Here is a 25,112-nt window from a genome sequence, read left to right as displayed (position 1 = left end):
ATATTAATGGGAAGACTAAGCGCTTCAATATGAAGCTAGCTGTATTTTCTTGGAGAGATGAAGTGACAATCGAAGAAAATACAAGTGGTTGATGCAGCAGTGACACTGCCAGTATTTCAGCCATTACACAACGTAAAAAAGATAAACTGATGGGTGTATAACTTACGAAACAATTCACTGTCAATTAACCTTAAAATAGGTAAATATAGAAAAACATCAACAAATAAGACTGTGATGTACAATACATATGTGGTGGTTTCATTGTTGAAGATAGGTGATATATTTTTGAAGTTTTATCTAGGCCTAATGGTGGGTATCTTTCCACTGATAAGGTCACTACCAGACACATCTTCTGAAACAAAAGGAGTCCTTCTAGTAGATGATGAAGGTTGTGAACTGGATATTATTCTTCCATAACCACTTGTCCCATGTTCTGCTTCCACAGCGTTGGTCTCAGGTAACATTGAACACATGTTTTCTAGCTCTCTAGCCACTTCTGCCATTTTAGGTCGCTCGTCTGGTGCGTCTTTGCAACACTTTAAGGCCAACGTCAAAAACTTCTCCATGTATTCTGAAGGATAAGAGCCGATCCGTTTATCAATAACTGAAAACAATCCACCATATTCGTATGCCATATTAACCTGAAAAAAAAAATTAAATTCAAAGTATGTCGACATTATGTTATCACGGAATAAAAGAGGGTTGTAACTGAATTGTATTCTGCTTCTATCCATCTTTGAATAAATCTTAGAATGCTCCTGTAATATTCGTTCCCCTTGTTTTGTATTCTTCTAGTGATTCCTAGAAGATGGGATTTTTTTATATAACACAATAATGATTGGAAGGCATTATTGCTTGATTTCAGTAAATATATCAAGGAAAAAAACCACCCTCGGGAACAGTTCCAAGTAAGATTTGATTACTAACACAACTCCAGTGTTCCCGAAAAGACACAGACAAAAACTTGAGATGACAGGAGTTTAGCAGGAAAAATTTGAACTCATGGATTGTATGAAGGTAAGATGACTGTTGCAACAAAAACTACAGCAGATGAATGTTTTTTTTTTTTTTTCATGTAGAATTCTGAAAACTATAGGAATAATCTTGAAGAGAAAGCAAACCATACCTGTCTAATAATATTTTCACCATGAAAGATTGGTGGTCTCCCAGTCACAAGTTCTAGAAACACAACACCGAGACTATAAACATCACTTTTGTCAGTCAATTTGTGAGTTAAGCCGTACTCTGGATCAATATAACCCTGCATGATTAAAACAGTCAACAAACAACGAAGAGATTAATTTGTTTGAACATATAAACTCAACCTAACTGTCATATAAAAATAATTATAATTATTTAGTAGCATTTTGATAAGTGTCTACAATGCGTAAAGTTTCCATATAAACATGACACTTATCAAGTTTTAATTGATCATATCTTGTAAACAAACAACTCATTTCAGCTTATAATTATAGAATGAAGTATTAAAAAGAAGAAAAATAAGAAATTGATGATTTTTTATTGATTTTGCAGCAATTTCTCGAAGAATTAAAAATGATGTAGCTGAGTCCCAAAATTCACGGTTGAGCTCTAGTAAGGCGATTAAGGAAGGACCAGAATATGACTTTTGAAGCTGAGCTACAACAAACTGGTGTTCAACACTTAAGGAGGTGCATGACTAAGCCACAAGAGATGTGCTCAGCACTTAAGGCGGTACATGACTGAGCCACAAGAAAATATGCTCAGCGCTTAAGGCAATGCGTGACTGAGCCATGAAAGAATGGGCTCAACACTTAAGGCGGTGCATGGTTAAGCCACAAAAGAATGTGCTCAACACTTAAGGCGGTGCATGGCTGAGCGCTAAAAGTTGGGTTGAGCACCGCCCAAAAATTTGTATAAATAAAGACCTTGGGTTCTTATTTCAGGCATTGAGTAGCTGAACTCCCTCGTGCCCATGCTTGATGTAATCAATTCTGATTCTATATACTTTTACTTCTTGAGTATTTATCTTTGCTTTCATTCAATTATTTGTGGTTTGACTTATGCTTAATTTTGACTTGATCACTCATATTATTTCACGGATTTGATTTGAGTTGGAAGATTGGTCTCAACTTGTGTGGATGAATTGATGACTCATCCTATTTCACTGGTTGGATTGAGTTGAAAGACTGATATCAAACTAAGGTCTAATCAATCATCATACCTGTATTGATGCTTATTTAAGTAGCAAAAGGGGATGTTAGAGGAGAGAGTCTTGCACATTAAAGCAAGGATTCATTCTACCGGAAGTTGAGGAATCACACTGGATTTGAAATCCTTAGGTTTTAGTGTATCAGGATGAACCTCAGTCTACATAGAAAGAGTACTCCTAGGACATTGAATGATTTGCATAATAAGTTAACAATATGGTAATGGTATAGTAGAAGAAGATGAGATGAAATCAATTGATAGCCTCTACTCCACTCAATCTAATTACTACTATCTATTTTTACATGCACTCTTCATCACAATAAAAAAAAATCCAAAAATCAAACTTCCAATATACTTGCTAAATCCCTGTGGATACGATACTTGTTGATACTACTACGCACTAGTGCACTTGCTGGAAAATGATTGTTGAGAAACCGTCATCACATTTTCTAGTATGTTAAGAAATCCAAAATTTAATATTATTTTGTAATTCTCTCAAGAAGTATAAAGCGTATTATGAACTACTAAGATGTGCATGACTAAATCTAGGTATTAGTAGACCGGTGATAAACCAAACCAAAATGAAAATCACTAGGGAAGGTTCAAAACCACCAGAAAGTGATGGTGTTGTATGTGATTTAATGAAGATACGATGGAAAAACAAAATTCATAGCATTTAAAGAGAACAAACACAGGTATTTATGGAATCGGTGGTTGGTATATATTGAAGGTAGCGAACACATGTAGGTAAATGATTGTTTCCTTGTAGTAGACAGACACATATTTCTAAATATTTTCCTTCCCCCCACCTCCACAAAAAGGCAAACTTTTGAGAGTTATATGAAGAAGATTGGAGGGATTGTATTGCTGGCAAAAGGTTAGATTCATGACATTGAAAATTACCAAAGGTATGAGAATATAATGAAATTGATCCTAGTGACTACAAAAGGTTGGGTGGGATGGTAGGGTCATGTGTACTACTAATGCATCGTTCAACATTTATATTTAAATAATGTAGAATGGTGTTTCATTCTTTCTAATTTTATCCTGAATATGAACACGCTCAATTTCAGAGAAAAACAAAACCCATTGATGAAAACCTTACCGGGGTCCCCTTTATCACAGTAGATACATGACCAGGCACGTTTCCTTGTGTATCTTGGACTGGGGCAAGTCGTGAAAGTCCAAAGTCAGCAACTTTTGCAGTGAACTTGGAATCCAATAATATATTGGTGGCCTTCACATCTCGGTGGAATATTGGAGGATCTACTTCCGTGTGTAGATACACAAGACCTTTTGCTGACCCAAGAGCAATCTTCAACCTCATGGAAAAAGTAAGAGGTTTTTCTGAATAAACTGTCATAAAAATATCAAGTGCATATAGTTCAGAGAAAAACCAGAAAACAAGACTTCGTTTTATGACAGAGTCAACTATAAAATGTACTGACATTATATTAAGTTATCAGACAGCGCAACGAATTAGATATACAGGTACAAGATTTACCAGAGAGGTGATCCTTTAGCGTTCCATTTGGCATGTATTCATAAACCAAAATCTACATGTCCAAGATGGTAAATCAGACGGAGAAAATAAACCATTCCCAGAATGAACTAGCATTTAAGAGATAGTTATTCTATGCATTTACATCCTCTTATAATGAAATATTTTCAGTAAGTTATCCTTTTCTTTGTACAATCCGTATCCTTGTGCATCCAACACAAGATGACAACATAATTGAAGTTATGGAAACAGAACTTTCTAAAATAAATCAAGAATCAAAGATTACTAAAGCTTTTACTATAACAGGTTCGGTTAGAGTTTACATTTCTGAACTTTAAACTAAAAATTACCTGTTCACCCTTTTCATCACAGTATCCAATCAGAGACACAAGGTTGCGGTGATGTAGCCTTGACAGCAATTCTATTTCTGTAAGAAACTCCTTCTCACCTTGCAGGGAACCCTCCTGTGCACGCTTTATGGCAACAACAGTGCCATCAGGAAGAAGACCTTTAAAAACCTTCCCATACCCACCTTGTCCAATTCGAGCAGAGTCACTAAAATTGTTCGTAGCGCCTGCCATTTCTTCGTAATTAAATGATCTTATCCCTTCAATTTTTATTGAGATCCTAGATGCTGTGAAAGAAACAAAAGTCTGTGTTTAACATGTATGTATCTTGATCACCACATTCTTGACTAGTTAAGAACAAAGTAGAAATGGTTTGCATTTGTAAATTCATAGTAAGATCTAGACTTCTGATTGTGACAGAGCAAAGCACTGGAGACAAGTCAAAGAGAAGAAATAATCATAGGCTAGGTTATTCATTTTAAGGTACTCACCTTTTGTCCGTTTGGAAGGTGTACGATGATCTCTCAAACGTATTCTCAATACGAGCATTGTAACGATTGCAGAAAAAGTAACCGCAAAGGCAATTGCACCCAAGACTATTCCAACCAGTGCTCCTTTGCTGATCCCTGAACTTGGAGAGGTAACAATCACTGTGATAATATAAAAAGTATGAGAATAAACGTAAAACAAATAAAAAAAATGACTTATACTGACACATAAAAAGTATGAGACATGAATTATACTAACAAGAACAGGAGAACTACTGACACAAGTACAAAAATGTTATACGAACAATTCAATTAATAGACTGAACCGTAAGAAGTTTCTGTGACTTACCATCCCTGTAAGGATCCAGGAGAATGAAGTCTAGAAGCTCAAAAGGTCCGAACAAGTCATTGGTTGGAAGATCAAAGTCTAAGAACAAGTTTCTGAGCCGAAGAACCTCACTTGTATTGAAAAGATGAGAGCTGTTATTATCAACATACATGGGAAAAAGCTTCAAGTTCATTCCCAAACGAGGACCTTCTTCCCATTCAAATTTGTGAATATAGAACTGATCAATACGTATTTTAAGACCCCTTGACATCATGCTCTGAAATGCATTCGTGTAAGTGCGGAAATCTGAAAATCCTGGACTTTTTAATCGATAGTTAACAACCAACGGGGCAGCACAGAAACAGTCCACAGTATATTCATAGGGAGGGGGGCATGCTTGGGTGGGACAGCTAACACTGAAGTTACCATTGACGCTAATGTCACTTTCAGATCCACAGAACTGAGCTAAGGTGTTATTATTTGAGCACATAGGATTTCCCTCAAGCCTGAAAAATAGTAACTTTCAAAGCACAGTTATTGAATCTCAATTCAAATATAAATTGTGAATGACAAAAAAATGAATTTTAATCTTGGATTGTATACATATTGAATCATAAGTTTCAGAGATGTCAAAAAATAAACACTACAAATTTACTGATATAAAGACGTAATAAATTTAAAGTGGGAATGTCAAACTTAAGACATATAGAATGAAAACAAGGAAATGATAAATTTAAATGCAGAGATTAGAGTGAGTGTGTAACTGGGGTGACTGTGTAAAGCCTGAGTTTTAAAAGAATGAAAATTGAGAACCTGGAAAAGAAATAAGGTGAGAATCATACCAGAGGGTGACATTTGGAGGAAGATTTGTACTGCCTGATATGCTTGTAAGTTGATTATTTTGCATGTCCCTGAAATATGAGAAGAACATCAAAATGAAAAGGAAAAAGGACACACATACGCATGCTTCCACATATAGGTACGACAGAAAAGTTGCCCAATTATTATTTCATGTCTTACAAGCGAAGCATTTCTGATCCATTTAAAACCCTGTCCTGCCAAATGGTAGAAGGAACACTTCCGTTCAGTGAATTGTTTGCAATTGACCTGTCAGAGAAAGACATGTGTTCATTAATCATTGATTTTACAACAATTTTTACATAATTAGAAATCAAAAACATATATTAATTAATTTGGAATACGTCAAAATATGTTTTGACGTAAGGTGGTATATATAAACTCAAACAGTTTACAACGTTGGTTATGTAATTCAATGCTGTTTGTTGTAGAAGAAAGGATGAGGATCAAAAAGAAGAAGACAACTTACAGCTTTTGAAGACGTGGAAGACTAGAAAAGTAGGATGGAATAGTTCCAATAAGATTATTGTTTGATAAATCACTGCAGACAACTTCAGAGGTCAAACAGTAAAATAATATGAAATCATTATAATCATAGTTTGAAGATTCTCACACCAAATGGTGAACAGAGGAATATCCATATTTTGAAGATTTGTAAGTTATTTAAGCAAGAGGTTCTTACATGGTTGTGATATTGTCTGAAAGCTTATTAGTTGGAATTGATTCATTCAACTGATTCAAACTGAGGTCACTGGAATATACACAAACAACAATTGGTAGAAACCGTTAGAGTCTTAGATGTAATGTCTTTTGAACAAGTACATCATCATGCCAAGTGAGGCACTTCATTTTAGAATCCTAGAAATCAATGCATAAACTGAGTTGAATTCTTACAGATACGTAAGGCGTGGTATCGTGCTCAAATCAGGGATTGGTCCTTGCAAGTTGCAGTTCCGAAGACTCCTGATAAAACCAAGTAACCAAATAACAACATATAATCAACCTTACATTTTCTACATTTCTCATTATCAAACTAAATAATTCATTTATTATGACACAAAGATTCGACAATGTTGTGTACGCCAAAGAATGAAAATAGAGGAAATAAAACTTTTCTAAAACAATTTGAACCTCTATATCGTTTTTGCGTATTCAACCGGTTAATAAACTTTCTAACTATCATTTTGGACCTTTATACTTAAATTCAATTCCAATGTTTAACTGAAATTCCTTTGTACATCAGATCACAAAGATTCCCAGCACCTTAGGTCGCTTTGTAGTGTTAACATACTTACAGAGAAGGGATAAAAAATGGACTTACAGTTTTATCAATTTTGACATGTTTGCATAAGAACGTGGAATGCTATTTCCACCAAAGTTGTTGTTATCAAGTTGACTGCAAGAACCAGAAGATACATGAAATACATTAAATAAAATGATAAAGTACATACTGATCCTAGTCAATGTAATTCTCTGCCCCCGCCCTGTTCTGCCACCCACATGAAATTGAATATTATACATCACAAGGTCAGTTTTTAAGGATTACATATTATGGATGGGAGGGAGCAGCATAACATAAATTCATGGAAATTAATATCTGAAGAATATGTTACAAAGGAAATAACTGATCCAATGGTACCTTATATTTGAAATAAGATTATATATAATTTATAGAGCCTGACATGTTAACTAATAAGGTTATATAATCAGATATAAGAAAAGAAAAGTGGAACAACCAACAGAGATTCAAACCAAGTGAAAGCAAACTGAGATGTCATCAACTTTATGAAGAACATACGTCTTATTCAACCAAAACAAAACGAAAACCAGATGAGGTTAAAGACATGCATACACCATACAACACATAATAAATCATACAGAATCTTTAAGCTTGGCATCTCAGAGAGCTCAGAGGGAAGATGTCCTGTAAAGTTGTTGTTGTCAAGAAGACTGAAAGTCCAGAAATATACATCTTGTCAAAACATATATAGGCTTGTCTGTGAACGATTAAATAAAACCAAGAAAAATATGTGAATAACTGCAATCATGTCACCAAATAACTTACAGGTGAAGAAGGCTTCCTAAGCTGGAGAGTTGTGCTGGTATTTGCCCACTGAGTGAATTGTTGTTCATGTGACTGCTCAAGTAGGGGAAAACACTATTTTTATTGCGTTTCTTGAGAAAGAAAAACAAAGGTAGAAGAGAAACAAAAAAAATTCAGGTAACAAGTTTTTAATGTAAAGAATCATTGTAGAGAACCTTACAAATGTATAGTGGTGTTCAGTTTTGCAAATGATAAAGGTATAGGTCCTGTGATATTGTTCTGATCTATTTGCAATCGAATCAGGAATGGAAGAAACCCAAGCTCTTCTGGTAACTCACCAGTTAGTTGATTTCCATTCAGGAGTCTGCAAAATTACAGACAGAAACTAGTAATTTAACTTCAACTTACAAAGACAACACTGTTTCATGCATTAATGTGAGTAAAAGGACTCAGAACAACTAAGGTGACAAAAACTACAAAGTTACTACCGGCCAAGAAGAAAAATTTATTTCAACTTACAACAGTCTCAAAGGATTGATAAAGCCAATTTCCTTCGGTATACTCCCAGTTATGTGATTCCACATAAAGTCCCTTCCAAGAATATAAAGTAAAAGCTTTATTATTAGAAGAAAGTAATTAGAAGCTATTATAATCTTGAAAAACTGTGAAATCTAGAAATTGCAAAATTGACAATGTTCATATGTGATTAGAAACATCAATGCAGCTACAGCCTTACAAGACTTCCAGATAAGATAAGCGTCCAATCTCTGGTGCCAAAGTTCCAGACAAGTTCATGTTCAGTAAATGCCTACAGACAGGAAAATATAAAAGTGAAAACTATTGTGAATGTGTTTGAAGCAAGAAAACGAGTTAACATGGCTTATACAGAAGAATAAGTTTAGAGTGAAGAATTAAAGTGATACAGTTGTTTAACATGTAGATAGCCATCCACTAATGTTGTATCGGAGCACATAACTCCTGTCCAGTTAGATGTACATGGATCTCTGCGATCCCAGTTGCTCAAATTTCCGTTAATATCTATCAAACTTCCTTTTATGATTCTTAATGCGTCAACTGCAAGATAATGCATATGAAATCATATATTGTCAATAAAAATCTATGAAAACACATTAAACATCGTGTCAAGTGATTATTCTACTCTTAAAATTTACACCTGTCTTTCTTAACATTTCTAAAATTTTTAATAGTTTTGAATTAATTATGTATATATTTTTTCAGAGGTGAAAATCTACTTGGGGAAAGTCTTGTCATACTTACTCTGTTTATTCACAGAATCTGTAGAAAGAGGGAGATGAAAAACAATTTGGAATGTTCTTTTGGATATGTTTAAAATTTTTAAGCTATGAAACAAATGGCTAAGAGCTCTTTCTAAGAGAAAGATTTCAAATAGAGACCATTTGTTCTTACTTAAAAGTGCACTGCAATATAATACAAAGGAAACTAACAGAGGATTCAATTATAAAAATTAAAAAAACAATAAGTAATGTTAAAATTTCTGTACATTTTATTTTCCAACTTAATTATCCTTAACTTAATTATCCTTAACACTAACCAATCATATAATGTTGTTATTTTTTAAATGTTTTTATTAATTTTAATTCTTTTACTCTCTCAACTAATGTGTATTGTTTCAATTTTATTGCTTCCTAAATGCTTTTATTATTTTTAGTTCTTTTAATCTCTCTCATTTCTTTTAGAATAGATAAAGTTAGACTCTCAAAAGCATACAATTTAAGAAACTCCGATAAATATAATTCAAAATTAAGAGTATATTTGTAAAACAAACCATTAATGAAAGAGCTAGTTTGGCTTTTTATAAAAATATCAAAACTATTAAATTATTTATTCAAATTCCATGACATCATGTCCTTATAAGTATTTTTTTCTTTGTTTAAAATATTTTGTAATTCATACACTAGTGCAATTTTGGCCTTTTAACTCGCGTTATAGGCCTCGGTTGTCGCGCAACCGAAGCATAAAATGGCGCGGTGGCAATTTTGTAATTTTTTTCAACTTTTATGCCTCGGTTCATTAGAAAACCGGTGCCAAAAGGTCTAATATGCCTCGGTTTTGAAGACTCGAAGCCTAAAAGTTGGCTAATATTTCAAAAATGCCATTATAGTAGTGACATTTGGCCTCGGTTGGAATTGAACCGCTGCCAAAAACTGTTTTTTGCCTCGGTTAAAATTGAACCGAGGCCAAAAACCAGTTTTCTGCCTCAGGTGGAACTGAACCGCTGCCAAAAACCAGTTTTCTGCCTCGGTTAAAAATTGAACCGAGGCCAAAAGGTTCATTAGGGTTCAAAAATCGCGAATCACTTTTTTCCTCTTCTTCCTCGCGTGCGCGTTCTCTCTCTCAGCCACCCACCTTCATTGCTACTGTTGCACTCCGACCACTCACAACTACTAGACGTTTGGCTCATTCGTGTTCTGGCTTGGCGAAGTGCGATTTGGGGCTCGCGAAGTGGGCATCAGTTCGTTGTGTTACAGGTGCGTGGTAGATTGGTGTTGTGCGTGGATGGAGATCTGTGATTTGCTGCAGATGGTTGATTTTGGTTTGCATTTATGCAAGTGTGATGTTCACATTTTTGTGTATGAAGAACATGGTGGTTGCACAATTCAAAAATTGCTCTTACGATGAAGGAGAAGACTATAGTGGCTACAGATCTTTCGTTTTGTGTTTCAGATCTGGCGGTGGTTGACGAAGTTGTGGTGTAACCATGGTGACTACCTAGGGTTTCTGGTGGAGAAGATGGGCAGAGAAGCACATATGGCCTCGGTTCTCAGCAGAACCGAGGCAGAATATGGAGCTTCTGCTTCGGTTGAGACCCGAGGCAAAAAGCTAACCTTTTTGGCCTCGTCCTAATATGCCTCGGTTCTAGAACCGGGGCAAAATGACAAAAATAACCGCTGCCAAAAGCCCTTTCTGCACTAGTGATAGTTTTAAACTAATTATGACCATATAATTTGAATTTGTTTATGTGATGATTAGGGATATAACATGTGCACATGTTGTTTAATATAACTACTAAATAACATGTTCATATAGATAAACTTGTAAGTTTAAGAGTTATCTGAAATTAAGAGAATCTTTTAATAATTTTCCCTACTTATTAATTTTTTATAATAAGCATTAAATTCATCTAACTAATCACCTGTCAAAAGAAATAAAGTATTAGGTTTAAAATTTTCATTAAGTCTATAAGTGAATAAAATATCATAGTTCAATTCTATAAATTGATACTTTATTGGACAAGAGTATTTTATTTTCATCTTATTACACAATTTTATTTCTATGCGCGTGAGGGCCAATCGATTTTCATATTATTAATCTGAATCCTGATAAGTGGAGACTTTTTTGTCCCCTCGTGACAGTTGACTTCACCACTCGATAAATAAACTTAACTTGACCATTATTTAATTTTAATTCTTCTAGAAAAAAAATGCGCAAGTAATTAATCAGTTTTAAAACTTCTGTTCATATTGATATTTCTCCTTTTCCCCCTTAAATCTCAATTTTAATGTACAAATATATGCTTATTTTCTAACTTTAACTTGAGGATTAAACCCACGCGTTCATTAGATATATTTTGTTATAAGCGTGTTATGTTTTCTTTTCTTTTCATTCTACAAAGGAGATTTTGTTTTTATGATTGAATATGTTTAGTGAGTGAATCTGAATATTACTATTTATAGAGCCATAAATAGACATGATGTTTGCGAAAACATACATGAAAATTACATTATTATTTCATTAATTAAAATTTGATAAAAAAAAACATAAAATTTGGTTGATACAGTTTTTTCTTCTCTAGTATTGTGTAATTTTGAATCAATTTTCATTAATAAAGAATAAAAGAATGTTATTAGAAGAATTGTTGGTATGCATAGTTGAAGAAAATAAATCTTGTGGTAGCACACACCTTGAAACCCTACACCATATATTAAAAAAACTCATATTTTTTTTGAATTTTTTTTTTATAGAAAATACATATAAATTTTGTTATGAAAAAAAATTTGCAGAAAATTGCTGCCAATTTTTTTGTAAAATATTTTGTATAAAACACTTCGCAACAAATTTTGTAGGAAATACTTTCAAATTTTAAAATTTGGTAGGAAATAATTACTTACAAAGAAATTACCTGCCAATTAAAATTCTTAAAAAAATGACAAAAAAAACCTCTTTTCTTTTAATTTATTTTAACAAATTTGTAAAAAAAATCCAATATAATATGAGATTTTCTAATAATATATCACTTCTAGAATCGCTAATGAATCATTAAAAAGATACTAGTAGAATAGAAACTTGAAAAAATTGGGGAAATTGAAAACAGAAAAAGTAAAAAGGTATACCTTCAGTTGGATCAGTGATCAAACCAGTAGCCAATAGAAAGTAGCAGTATAAACACCAAAACAGCAGAAGAACTTCTTCACACTTACAACATCCCTTTGAAAGATACATCTTATTAGCTGAAACGGCCACAACTTATTCAATATTTTTCCCTTAATAAACTTTGCTAAGTGTTTTTTCTTGCCCTGGCAACAACAAAACCAGTTAGAGACATTCATGGATTTCTGACTCTTCTTTATTAGTTGAAAAGCTCAGAAGCTGTAATAAAACTAAACTAGAATTTATATGAATACCCTTTCAAGATATGTATATGTTCAAAATGACATGCACATGCAGCAGCTACAAAACCACACTGGTTTGATGGTTTTACCTTAGAACGGGAAACAGATCATAAGCTCTTGCTGGAAGAACACAACAACAGGTCAAATGAAAAATGTTTGTTATAATAACTTGCAAATAAATGTTACGAATCATGAGAAGCAACATGTGGATTATAATATAATATATAAGAGTGTCTCAGCATTGAAAACTTCGTACAGTAAATAGTGTGGTAAAGCTAAACTTCTGACTTGGTCGCCATGGCAACGAGGAATTGTGAGTGTAGCTGTCGAAGAAGGCCATCAATTTCGTCACTGTCGCTTGCTCTTCAACAAGTAACTTGCATGAGAAAAACATCAAAAATTAATAACGAACAAAATTAGAAAAAGTAACACCACAGCTAATTTACTAGCTCTTCAAATTAAAAGAAGTATTCAATGTCAACTAATTTCTATTTTATAAATATTTGTATAAACTGAAATTAGTTTATAATAAGTTAGTTTCTAAAACAATCTCATAAATTTTTCTAAAATTTAATTTTTTTTGGGAGACTGAGAAAATATACTTGTCTCTTACATTAATATGCATTCTCGCTCGTTAGAAAATGTTCATTTCATTTTACCATTTATCTATAGTTATTGAACCAATTTCTTCCAATTAATTGGAGTTTTAATTATTCCCTCTGGGCTTTCAGTACTTTTGTACGTGTAGTTTTGTTTAATTATATTTCTCAAGTTATATATTATCGAATCACATGTTGATTATACACGATTATTAATATGAAAAAAAAAAAACGTCAGCATGTACCAGCATATACGTACCAAGTACCAAATGAAGAGTACAAAAAGAAAATTCAATGAAAACTAAAGATATTCACTTTTCTTAAAAAAGAAAGAAAGATTTAAACAAAAGTAATCTACTTCAAGTTGACGAATATATATATTTCAAATAATACATCCAATTTTCCACTTGATAATTATTATATTTATAGTTGAGACAAATCTATATTAATTAATACATATTCAATGTTTGACTTGATCCATGAAGTTATTAACTAGCTTCAAACTTGATTTAATTTAAACTAAAAAAGGCCAATCGCACATTTTAAATGAACAAGAGGTTGTGAGGAGAATTAGCTACGAAGATGGAAGTCTTTTTGCTGAAAAACAAAGTTTCTTTCTTAATGAAATCACTCATAACTGCAATGGGTTATAATCAATTGAATATTGGTGCTATAAAGAGGAATTAGTTGAGAAGTTTGCATCACTCGGTCTAGAGTTGGGTACAAAATCAATTTTCATGATCTAATCCACGTTTTCTTTAATCCAATCCCTTTAATTTTCATTTTATTAAAAATCCAATCTATTTAAAATTTATTTTATTGGATCTAAATTTCAATCTGATATACATTTTATATATTTTATGGATTGAATATTCATTCTCTAAATCTAGATTTTCAAAATGGATAATTCAAAATATCCAATCCAAATTTTCAATTTATATTTTTGGTTAGGTTAAGTTAAAGGTTGAAACGGATTAGCCCAAATTTACTCATATTTGACTGAGTTGGCGTGACCCTATACGAAATTTGGTCGAATTCAGTCAAGTCGGTCCCGATTGAAATTTGACCCAGTTGATCTTGGACAAAATTTGGAAGTATTTGATCGAGTTGACCCCGACCCAAATTTGACTGCATTTAGCTGAGTCGACCTAAACAAAATTTGACTATATTCGGCCGAGACAACCCTAACAAAAAATTGGCCATATTTAGCCGAGTCAGTCCTGACCAACGAATTTAGTTGAGTCAACCTTGACCGAAATTTGAATGATCAGGCCCTGGCCCAAATGTGGCCATATTTGGCCAAGTTGGCTCTGGCCAAAATTTGGTTGTATTAGGCAAAATCGACCTTGGCCGAAATTCGGTCGAATCCAGTCAAGTCGATCTCGACTGAAATTTTGCTGAGTCAACCTTGGCCCAAATTTGGTCACGTCGTCCCCAACCGAAATTCGTTCGAATTTGGCCGAGTCGACCTCAGCCAAAATTCGACCGAGTCGACCTAGGCCAAAATTCAGCCCAGTCGACCCCTGCCAAAATTTGGCCAAAATCGACCAAGTCGAGCTCGACCAAAATTCGGTTGGGCTCGACAAAAATCGGTCAGTCCCGACCGAAAGTCAGTCGAGTTCGTCCCATGCTGAAATTTGGCCTCTTTGACCCTAACAAAAAATCTGTCAAATTCTATGGTGTCAGCTCTATGGACACAAGTTTTAGAAAATTTAATTTAAATTTATTTTATGAAAAATGGATTTTGGATTTTGAACTTGATCCACATATTTGGATTTGGATTTAAACTTGATCCAAATATTTGGATCTATATTTTAAAAAAATCCAATTTACTATTTCTAAAAAAATGGATTTGCATCGAAAATTTAATCCAATTATTTGGATCCAAAATGAATGTGAATTGGATCATTAAAAATCCAATTCATGATCACCCCTAACTCGGCCTCGTCTTTGTGAAAAAAAGAAAAGGAGATACTATTTTTGTTGAAAGCATTTCATGCATGGTAACGTTTATATAATTTTTATAAACTCGTACCAAGTAAAAATGACTTTTTTGTATTAGTTAAAATTAAATAATGTTTAAAATATTATAAATTTAAATAGGGATTTTTTTATGTAAAATGTAAAAAAATTTGAATATTTAGGTGGAATACTTTGATAAATATTTTTTTTTTTTAAATTTAACATGTATATATAAATGTATATATATAAGTTGTAATTATGTTTAATTACTAATTTGGTTTCAAATGTGAGAGGGACCTGATTGTTTCATTTAAAAAAAATAGAGGACTAAATTGGACCAAAATTAAAAATAAAAGGATTAGATTGAAATCAAGCATATATATGAGAATAACATGACATGTGACACGGATACGACGTCAACATTAGTCTAATGGAAAAGACCAAACTAAACATTTTAAAAAAAATTAAAAGAACAAATTGAATAAATAAAAAATTATGCGTATTTTTAAAAAATAGAATAAAATTAGAGAAACAAATTAGATATTAAAAAAAATATATACCATTTTTGTTGAAAGCATTTCATGCATGGGTAACGTTTATATAATTTTTATAAACTCGTACCAAGTAAAAATGACTCTTTTTGTATTAGTTAAAACTAAATAATGTTTAAAATGACTTCTGGAAGAGCTTATGAAGCAAAACAAGGAGCCTGCAATGGCTACCGACTTATCTTACGTGTGATTAAATTTGGGTTATCCTCAACTTGAGAACACGATCAATGAAGTCTTGAATGGCTTTGATTCAGTAATTTACCAATTTTTGCAAAGAGAAAGTAGATTATAATGGAGCTCATGTAAAAAAAAATACTTTAACTTTGGGATAAATTTCTTCGTAAATATTTTCTTTACTTAAAAGAAAATTAAACTTTTCTTATCAATTCAAATTTTCAACCTTTCAATTTTCTAAAATTTCACTGACACAATTTGATCTCAAATGTTATATGTTGACCCTGTTCATATTATATAACCTTGTGAACACTATCCTACCACAAAGAACCAAGTACAGACCTATTTTTAAAACCAAAAAAAGCTCTATTTTTAGATTATATAGTCTAGAATATAAAATTTGTATTTTAAATTGTATAATATTAAATAAGATAAATAGATTTTAGATTCTTAATTTTTGTATAGAGTTAAGTTTCATTTTAGTTCTGAACTATGAATTATTTTCGTTCTAAACTTTGGACTTCTGCGGTGCAGTCTGAAATGAGACTCTGTACACCCTAATGGATAGCCGACGCTGTTCTAATCTTCAGACTAATTGATACACACCCGAACTTATCTAACTTTTCATATCGTGTTCTAAAATAAATTTTAAATGTGATTATTTTACTACTAATTTAAATCAGTTTAAAATCTCAATTAATTCTTGTTTTGTTTAGAAATCCTCAATTAAATTTTTAAATTTTAACTTGTCTCTTATATTTTTGAAATATATATCAATTAGGTTATTTCTATTAATATTATACTAACAATATTTCATATTGTATTACATATCGGTGTGTAATTTTTTCTACTTTTCTTATTATTTTTTTTAATTTTATTTTATTTAAAATTTATATATTTAAGAAATGTATATTTTTAATGAATTTATTATTTCATATTTTAATATTATTTTTTTATTTAAATTTATATTTCAAATATTTATATATTTATATATTAAATTATTTAATTATTAATTTTTTGAAATATAAATTTCAAATATATTTGAAATAAATTTTAAATTTATAATTTTAACAGAAAAATTAGATACAATTCAGTGTAAAATATAAATTTAATTTTATTAAAGATGTTTTTTTAAAAGTAATTTTAGAAATATCATTATAATATTTATATAAAAATATCAAATTTAATTTTAGTATTAGTATAAAATTTATATAAAATTTAAATTTGTTAAATTTGGAGAGAGATTAGATTAATTTAATTTTAATAAAAGTTAGAATTAAATTGAGATTAAGTTATAATAAACATAAAAAATAAAAAGTAAATACAGAAATAAATTGAGACTAATCAACGACGTGACGCTCACCATAATATTATTACTTTTACGTCATACTAACAATATCATGTAATACATTATTTTCTTAACACAAGTGACAAATTTAAGAAACCAATTAAGATTTGTAAACATAATCGAGAGTTTAAAGCAATTAAAATCACGATACAAATCCTTTTTCAGTATTGAGAATGCGTTTCTGTAATCAAACATTTTGTTCTCATTTATTGCATATTCCTAACTTGGGCAGAGGCGAAAGCACAAACATGGAAAAAGAATTTGTTATTCATAAACCTCGCATAAGTTAAGGAATGAGTAGCATCTTTATCAATTCTATACCTTACTTATAAACTCAGGAACTTCATACTTCTTTTTTGCTTATATGTCATCTTTTCCCTTCTCAATTTTTTTTCATTCTTTAAAATTACACCACCACACCTTCCAATCAATATTGTGTTTCGCAGCGAAGTTGCTCCTAAATTCTTCTTCTTCTTCACATTTATCTGCACAAATCTTCAGGTAAGTTTCTCAGTTCACATCTTCAATAGATTACAATCATAAAGTTGCTTATAAAATATATTATATATTATCTTTCCTGATATTTCTTTAAACTAAATTATGTTAAATTTTTTTGATGTGTTGAACAATTTTCATATTAATATTGAAGTTTTTTGTACTGTTTGATACATTCTTGGTTCAATATCTATTGAAAAATGCGATCGACACCTCAAAAGAAGTTGAGTTAACGTAATTGAGTTTAAAGAATTATATTCATTCATTTTTAAAGTTTAGGGACCAAAATGTATTGAAGTTTCAGACAGGAACGAATTCCAATTTTGGATCAAAGTTCAGGGACTAAAACATACTTAACCAAATTTTATAATAGTAGATAAAATTACTGGTTTAAAATAAGATTTACAATAATTTAATTTAAAAAATTATTCTGTAACAAAGGTTGTATATATGACAATTTTTCTTCAATAAGAACACTGGTTTTTGAAATTTTATGTTGGTCAACATATTTAATATTTTAGAAAGCAAATAAATATAATTTAATACATTATAAGAATAACCTAATACCAAAAATATAATTATTTATATTTACTTAAATCAAATTTGAAGCCTAAAATACTTTTCTAAATTACCTAATTTCAACTTTATAATCAAATAAGATCTCATGCAAGTGCCTAATTCATTTTCCAAATATATATATATATATATATACACGTAAACTAGGCAAATTGGCTTCAGCTGATAGCCATATTCATTTTCATCCCTTATCTAAATCAAGTACAAAAAGTATTGTAGTATTTCATGAATATATAGAGATGGAAGATAAACTTACAGCCAAACAATTTAAAGAGAACTATTTTGTATGATTTTGATCTTAATTAATTTAACCATTAAATATGAATTACTTATTATAACTGCTTCTCATATGAGATCATATTTGATTCTCAAAATATCACTAGTTCTCCTCATTAATCGTTAATGTTTTGATACATTTATCCTATTAGTCTCATCATGATAAATATAAATTGTTTCCAAGTTTATTTAATTTCCTGTGAACTGTCAAATTAAAGTATCTCATCCAATTTCACTTTCATTCCTACCTCCAATGTTTCACATCATTATGTTGTGAAATTTTGATTTATGACTCAATTTTACTAAAAGAAATTGTGTGTTTTAATGCTCTAAAACTTTATTATTGCTTTCACTATAAATTTTATGGTGTTGGCCATCATAAAAAAGATTTTAGGGTGCAATTTGACAAGTGCATCAAATCTTCATGGATAAAAAGTCTAAGTATCGTGTTTTTAAGGGAATTGTACAATACTAATTAATTGTGTAATTAATAACTAGACTACACAATATTTCTATAATGTGTGATGTGTACAAGAAATAAAAGCTATGCATAAACAATTAAAACAACTTTAGAAGATAATCGACAATGACAAAATTAGGAATGATATGAAATGTTATTGCCAAGGTTAGATTTCACCGACCTCACTCTCATGCATTTAATCACTGAACTTCTCTCTATTTTAATGCCAAAGTTAACCCACAAGTTTACTAAAACCATAATCCCTTAGTAGAATGAACATAATTTTTTTTATTGAGAGTCAATTCCTTGAATTTATTAATAAACAAACTTACTTTAACAACTAAGGTTTAAAGACAACTAATTAGTCAAACTCTATTGGATACAAGCTTCATTAGGTATTTTGTTCCAATACCTAATGAACCCAATACCCAACTATGGATGATCAACTCACAACAAGAATTAAACAATGAAACAAGAATACTAATATTTAATGGATATACATATATATATATATATATATATATATATATATGTATATATATGTATATATATGTATATACATATGTATATGTATATATATACATATATATACATATATATATATATATATATATATATATATATATATATATATATATATATTTAAAATCAATGCAAGATAAAATGAGATTTTAATGGTTACATCTATCCCAACAAAATAGTTTAGCTCTCTATGATAGTGGAGAGCCTAAGAATACAAATTCAATAAAGGAAGAAGATGGAGATACAAGAAGGATGAAGAGATGTTCTCGAAAGCCACCTATAGCAACCTACTTTTCTCCAAAAGTGTTTCGTGCTTTAAACCTCTCAGAGTTGGTTCTTTCTCGAGGAAACAAGAATAAATAAGGAAAAAGTGTCACATCAACAAAACTTGCGCCTAACGTAATCCTCTCAATTATGTGGACACCTCACAGCCTTCTAATGGCGCGCCCAACACCAATCATCATTGGGATTGGTTTTGCTCTTTGCTTTGGTGGCATTGGAATTGTATAAAACAATGGCAATGATGGGGTAAACTTTAGTTGATAATTTTAGTCCATTGGGCTTAAGCTTCCAAAAGCCCCAACATTCACACAATATCAAGTTTTAAAAGAGTTATCCAACTATATGACCTATTGGCAAGTGCACCAAGTTAGTTGTAGTACAACCGATTGAGAATTATCGTATCCATAGGAATTTAACAAGTATATTGGTAGTTAGTTTTTGGGTTTTTTGATTTCGATAAAAAATACATATAAATATATATAGATTAAATGGAGTGAAGACAATGATTGGGTTTCATATCTTCTTCTTCTACGCCACTACTACAAATCTTGTTTATTCAATATGCAAATCATTCAATATCTTGGAAGTACTCTATGGTAGATCTATACTTATTGCTGCAATCTAGAACTTAAGGACTTCAGACCCAAACCCAGTACAATTCCTCCATTCCTGGTTGAACATGTGGGAGCCTCTACCAAAGTGTGATGGTTTGATTGGACCATAGTTTAAGACCAATCTTCCAACTCAATCCAAATTATTGAAATAAGATAAGTGATCAAGTCATCCAAGCAATAAAACATAAATCAAACCACAAAAATTTGAATAAAAACATAAATAAATACCTAAGAAGTAGAAGTACAAATAATTAGAATTGATTATATCTAACCTCAACACGAGAGAGTTTAGCTACTCATAGAATGATGCAATACAATTCCAACTGCATCTACACATAGGATTTACACTAAGAGTATCTCTCTCCTGCCTCATAGACTTATTCCTAATCTACTATTACATATTTGATCCTCTACTCAACACCTAAAATGAAAACATGAGATCTTTATTTATAGAAATTTTTGGGTGGTGCTCAGTTAAACATTTAGCGCTCAGGAACATAGGTTTCCTTCTATGAAGGGTTTTCTTCTATGGAGGATTCCTAATTTACCTTCCAAGAATCACTCTACTACAACCTTCGAGAGGTGTTTTGCGATCCCTCTTCACGATGTTCTCTAAAAAATTTAGAAGAGCTCGAGATAGAAGATTGTTGTAAATTGAATAGCATATCTTTTCCAAGGAACTCAACGCTTTGCAATCTGAAGGTCCTTACAATATCAGAATGCCCAATGCTAACTTCTCTCTTCACGCCATCTGTTGTCCAAACTCTAGAACTGTTAGAGGTTCTACAAATTAATGAATGCAATTCATTGAGACACATAATAGAAGAAGAGAGTGATTTTCTTTCGAGCACTCAAACTCCTTCTTTGACGCTCCAAAAATTAAGGACTCTTCTAATTGATGATTGTGACAATTTGGAGTATATATTCTCTGTGTTTTTATTCGAAGGGCTAGTAAGTTTGGAAAGAGTGAATATTTCATTCAATGAGAAGTTGAAGTATGTATTTGGCAGTGAAAAGGAACATAATCTTACAGAGTACCCGAGTTTCGAGCAGACTAATATTGGAAGAAATTTGTCTAATTTGGATACTCTGACGTTGTCGTGTTTACCAAATATAATTGACATTTGGCCTGAATATTGTCATGCACATCTCCCAAGTCTTAATTATTTATATTGTGGTGCATGTCCAAAATTATCTAACTCTTTCATACATAAGGTGACTACTGCTTCATATATCCAACAACAAACAACTCCAAGGGTAATACATTTATTATTTTATTAAATTGATTAAGTCAATGATATAAGATTTTGAAGTGTGTTATATGCATCCATTGTCAATTTGAAGTATATTTGAAATACGTTAGGTTTAAGAATTGAAGTATATGCACCGAGCCCTTTATTTAGAAAAACACTTTATTCATTACAAATTAAATATGTAAAATTCCATGTTTTTGTATTTATCTTTTTACTATGCCGTATATAAAATGACAAAGTTATTTTGTTTTCTTTTGACTTAGAGAGAAAATTATTTTTGACAAATGTATTTTGCATTTTTAACGGTGAAGGAATTGTAGATTGATTATTAAAAAATTTAAAATGCGTTTTTTTACCCTTATTGAATAATAAAAGAGTCACTGATGGTAAATTAATTCTACAGAAATTCAATCATTTCATATGATCGTATGAAGTGGATAACAGAAATTCTTTTTTTTTCAAAAACTAATTTCTTCATTTCAATTACCCATAACTCTATTCAATTTTTAATTTTGAAATGTATACTTACAATTAAGTTTGTTGAATCAAGCATGCTTAACTCAGTATAATAACTTGAAAAATAAATCAATAATTATTTTAATTTATTGAAATATAAAATCAAACTAATAAAAAAATATTATTAATAGATATTTTTAAATATTGTTATTAGTTTTATTTTATGTTTACATTTTAATTAAAATATTTATTAAGATAGTTTTTATGTTAACAACTAAAAAGACATTTAGTTAATCAACATTAAGTAAATAATGAGCATTTTAAAATTGAAAATTGAATAAATAAAAAATTCAAACCAAAATTATTGGAAGCAAAAATTAAGATCTGAATTACAAAGAAGAAAATTATAATTAAACAGAAGTTAAAATTTAGGTTGAGCATATATACGAGAAGTGTTCTGATTCTGACTCCTACTTTAGTTATATCAAAACAATGAAAAAAAAAAAGCACACAGTCGGTGTTTGTTAAATAAACTTGGTTGAGTTGAATGATAAAGTGTAACGCATTAACAATGAATTGTGTTGTGTATACACAGGAGAATGATATACTATGGTTGATTAGCAACACATTGAAGCAATTGGAGGATGATCCATTGTCTCACCCCAAACTCAAACTTGTCCTCAAATTTAGAAGCCTATGGTTGAGTGATCTTAGAATAAAAGGTATCTTCGAATTCCAAATGGGAGAAGAAGGGGGCACTACACAACTGCTTCCCCTAAACTTTGATATAAGTTCTCTATTATTGTCGAATCTAGCTGAGCTCAACTTCATATGGAAAGGCCCCACAGCTTTTCTATGCTTCCAAAACCTTTCCGATATTTGGGTGATAGAATGTCCAAAATTGAAAACCATCTTCTCCACCACCGTTGTTATAAGTTTACCAATGTTGAAGGATATGAATATAAGTACCTGTGATGAATTGGAACAAATATTTGATTCAGGTGATGCGCAACAACTCAAAACCCTATCTTCTTCCCAACAACTCTGCTTCCCAAAACTCTCTTCCATTGTAGTTACAAACTGCAATAAGTTGAAGTGTCTATTTTATAATATCTCGGCCAGTCATTTTACCAATCTGATATCTTTGGAAATAACAAATTGCTCTCAGTTACACAAGGCTTTTGATTTTGAAGATGAAGCTGATGATGGTGGTTTAGAAGAGATGGGTAAGGATGGAAAACAACTACTATTACACAACTTGAAAGATATAACACTAACAGATTTGCCAAACTTCCAAGAGATTCACCACGGATTTAAGTTAACAGAAGATGTTCGACATACTATAAGGGAATGTCCTAAGTATTCCCCATGTTTATATCTACATCCAGGTAAACTTCACATGCCCTTTTTCTAAACACAATCACAACGTCTTTGGATTATGATGTTGCTAAGTGAAATATTATTTTGTTTGACAAGTTTTTGGTTTAACTTTGCTCCATCATGAAATATTGTCACTACTCACTAAGGTTGGTATTAATTAACATATTTAATAAAAATACTCCTATTTTCTCTGCTCTTTCTATTTTCATCAATCTTAGGGACATATCCTTTTAGCCACAACTGATGGATGACATAGTTGTTCACACATTTTAAATATACTTTTTGTTGATCAGATAGTAAATAGATTTAACAATTAAGCATGAAAAAAAGTAGGCTACAAATAAGTATGGAAGTCTGGTCTTGATTTAAAAAAGAAAGTAGTGTTCTGGACAATGTATCATCAACCTCATCTCCATGCGCTGCAATAAATTGGTCAGATCACATTTTTTTTGGCTATGTGGATGGCAAAAAGAGGTAGTGCTTCTTCTTACATCTGTGTTGTAAAATTATGCAATTTTAATCATATTTCAAATTAATACAAGACATTTTTTCAAACCAAGAAAACCACTTTAATGAGTACAACTTTGAATCTTTCGAGCCCCTGTTCAAAGTGAGTCGTAGATACATAAAAAGAAACAATCAATCAACTTGTGTTTCTCTTAGCTGTAATTTAGGCTTGTAAATAACATTTGTCAAGCATTGGCTCCTATGCTTTATTCAATTGTAATGTTCATAAGTATGGCTGTTTTTATTTTTTACTCTTACAGCATCAAAATTACTTCTTCAATCTATAAATACTCAATACTGCAGAATGTAAAAGTAAAAAATAAAAGCACATAGTCATTTAGTTTCAAAATTGTTTTTTCTGTCGTTCTAAATTTTCTGCACAAGTTGCATTGACTATCAAAACATTAAGTTTTTGCAAGTTACTTACTAACTTGACCTTAAGAATAGCACCAACATTATCACATAAACAACAAGAATAGTTCAACGTCCCATTGCCACACTCAACAAAAGTGTTCTAAAAAGTGGATTTTAAATCTATCTCAACTCTACAAAACAAACCTGTAAGATGTAGTTTGTATTTATATATATATTTTGAATTAGTCTTATTTTTAGTCGATGTGAAACCTCTAACATAACAGTTTGAACTCTTACTCGTTCCTTGGAAATAATATAATGACTTCTCTGTCGTCTTGCTGTCCTTTTCAAATCTCCAAAACTGCAAATGTAATGAAATTCATGATTTTCAGGTGACACTTGGACCATGTGTTGATTCATTCTGGAAACAGCTGTCTACTGTACTATGTGTTGCGAATAAAGTTAAACGGAGAACTAAATTGTCCACTAACGTGTGACTCGCGTGAAACTGTTTACTTTATAGATGTAATTCTCCATCAAGTTAATACACTTACTTTCATATTTTTTTTTCCTGTATGATTCATGATTTTATAAATTTTAATGCAAAAACATCAAGATGCTCTCAAACTCTTAGTTCATGGGAGCCCACAAACTTGTATTTAATAGTAAGCCATGCTAAGATTATTTTTTTTCCTGGATTTAGTTTACGAGGCACTTTTTTAGCCCAAACTTAAAGGCTAGAAAAGAAAAGATTGCACAAAATATATACATCAATCATAACATCTAAAAAAAATCATTTGGTTTGTTACTCGTACATAATCCATTCTAAGTACATGTTTTTAATATAACTCTGTTTTTTGTGGTTACCTCTGTTTTTTTGCCATATGCTAGTCCT

At 31.2% G+C, this 25,112-nt stretch overlaps 2 protein-coding genes across 6 annotated transcripts; one reads left to right on the top strand and one right to left on the bottom strand.

The window, feature by feature from the left end:
- Positions 1–3: 3 nt before the first annotated feature.
- On the bottom strand, positions 4–12,608 carry LOC114193853 (putative LRR receptor-like serine/threonine-protein kinase At1g06840). 5 transcript variants are annotated; one of them, XM_028083813.2, is made up of 21 exons: positions 12,498–12,608; positions 12,130–12,312; positions 8,680–8,830; positions 8,493–8,564; positions 8,276–8,347; positions 7,977–8,120; positions 7,778–7,849; positions 7,591–7,662; positions 7,034–7,108; positions 6,607–6,675; positions 6,395–6,463; positions 6,182–6,253; positions 5,875–5,961; positions 5,697–5,765; positions 4,876–5,360; positions 4,530–4,688; positions 4,042–4,325; positions 3,695–3,746; positions 3,296–3,546; positions 1,127–1,261; positions 4–641 (listed from the first exon to the last, which is right to left on the bottom strand). In XM_028083813.2, the coding sequence occupies exons 2-21, from the start codon at positions 12,236–12,238 to the stop codon at positions 294–296; spliced, it is 2,847 nt and encodes a 948-aa protein (XP_027939614.2). In that variant the 5' UTR covers positions 12,239–12,312; positions 12,498–12,608; the 3' UTR covers positions 4–293. The 5 variants fall into 5 exon arrangements, with proteins under 5 accessions (XP_027939614.2, XP_085521394.1, XP_085521393.1 ...); XM_085665268.1 differs by having other exon boundaries at positions 4,530–4,664; XM_085665267.1 differs by having other exon boundaries at positions 12,421–12,501.
- Positions 12,609–17,383: 4,775 nt separating this feature from the next.
- LOC114195097 (uncharacterized) lies at positions 17,384–24,907 on the top strand. The gene is made up of 4 exons (XM_085665493.1): positions 17,384–17,543; positions 21,483–21,524; positions 22,572–23,364; positions 24,610–24,907. The coding sequence occupies exons 3-4, from the start codon at positions 22,716–22,718 to the stop codon at positions 24,630–24,632; spliced, it is 672 nt and encodes a 223-aa protein (XP_085521619.1). The 5' UTR covers positions 17,384–17,543; positions 21,483–21,524; positions 22,572–22,715; the 3' UTR covers positions 24,633–24,907.
- The last annotated feature ends 205 nt before the right edge of the window (positions 24,908–25,112 follow it).

This window comes from Vigna unguiculata, chromosome 8 (assembly GCF_037176805.1).
Source record: "Vigna unguiculata cultivar grain cowpea cultivar isolate G323 ecotype 2 chromosome 8, ASM3717680v1, whole genome shotgun sequence".
Lineage (NCBI taxonomy): Eukaryota > Viridiplantae > Streptophyta > Magnoliopsida > Fabales > Fabaceae > Vigna > Vigna unguiculata.
This window is presented reverse-complemented; position numbering and strand designations above follow the sequence as displayed.

Excerpts from the sequence above, each read along its gene's own strand:
- LOC114193853 (XM_028083813.2), bottom strand. The coding sequence starts at position 12,238 with ATGTATCTTTCAAAGGGATGTTGTAAGTGTGAAGAAGTTCTTCTGCTG. Across the intron at positions 6,254-6,394 it reads TCAGACAATATCACAACCAT|TGATTTATCAAACAATAATC; the intron begins GTAAGAACCTCT and ends AGTTGTCTGCAG. Across the intron at positions 5,962-6,181 it reads CTTCCACGTCTTCAAAAGCT|GTCAATTGCAAACAATTCAC; the intron begins GTAAGTTGTCTT and ends TTTCTCTGACAG.
- LOC114195097 (XM_085665493.1), top strand. The coding sequence starts at position 22,716 with ATGGGAGAAGAAGGGGGCACTACACAACTGCTTCCCCTAAACTTTGAT. Across the intron at positions 23,365-24,609 it reads ATGTTTATATCTACATCCAG|GTGACACTTGGACCATGTGT; the intron begins GTAAACTTCACA and ends CATGATTTTCAG.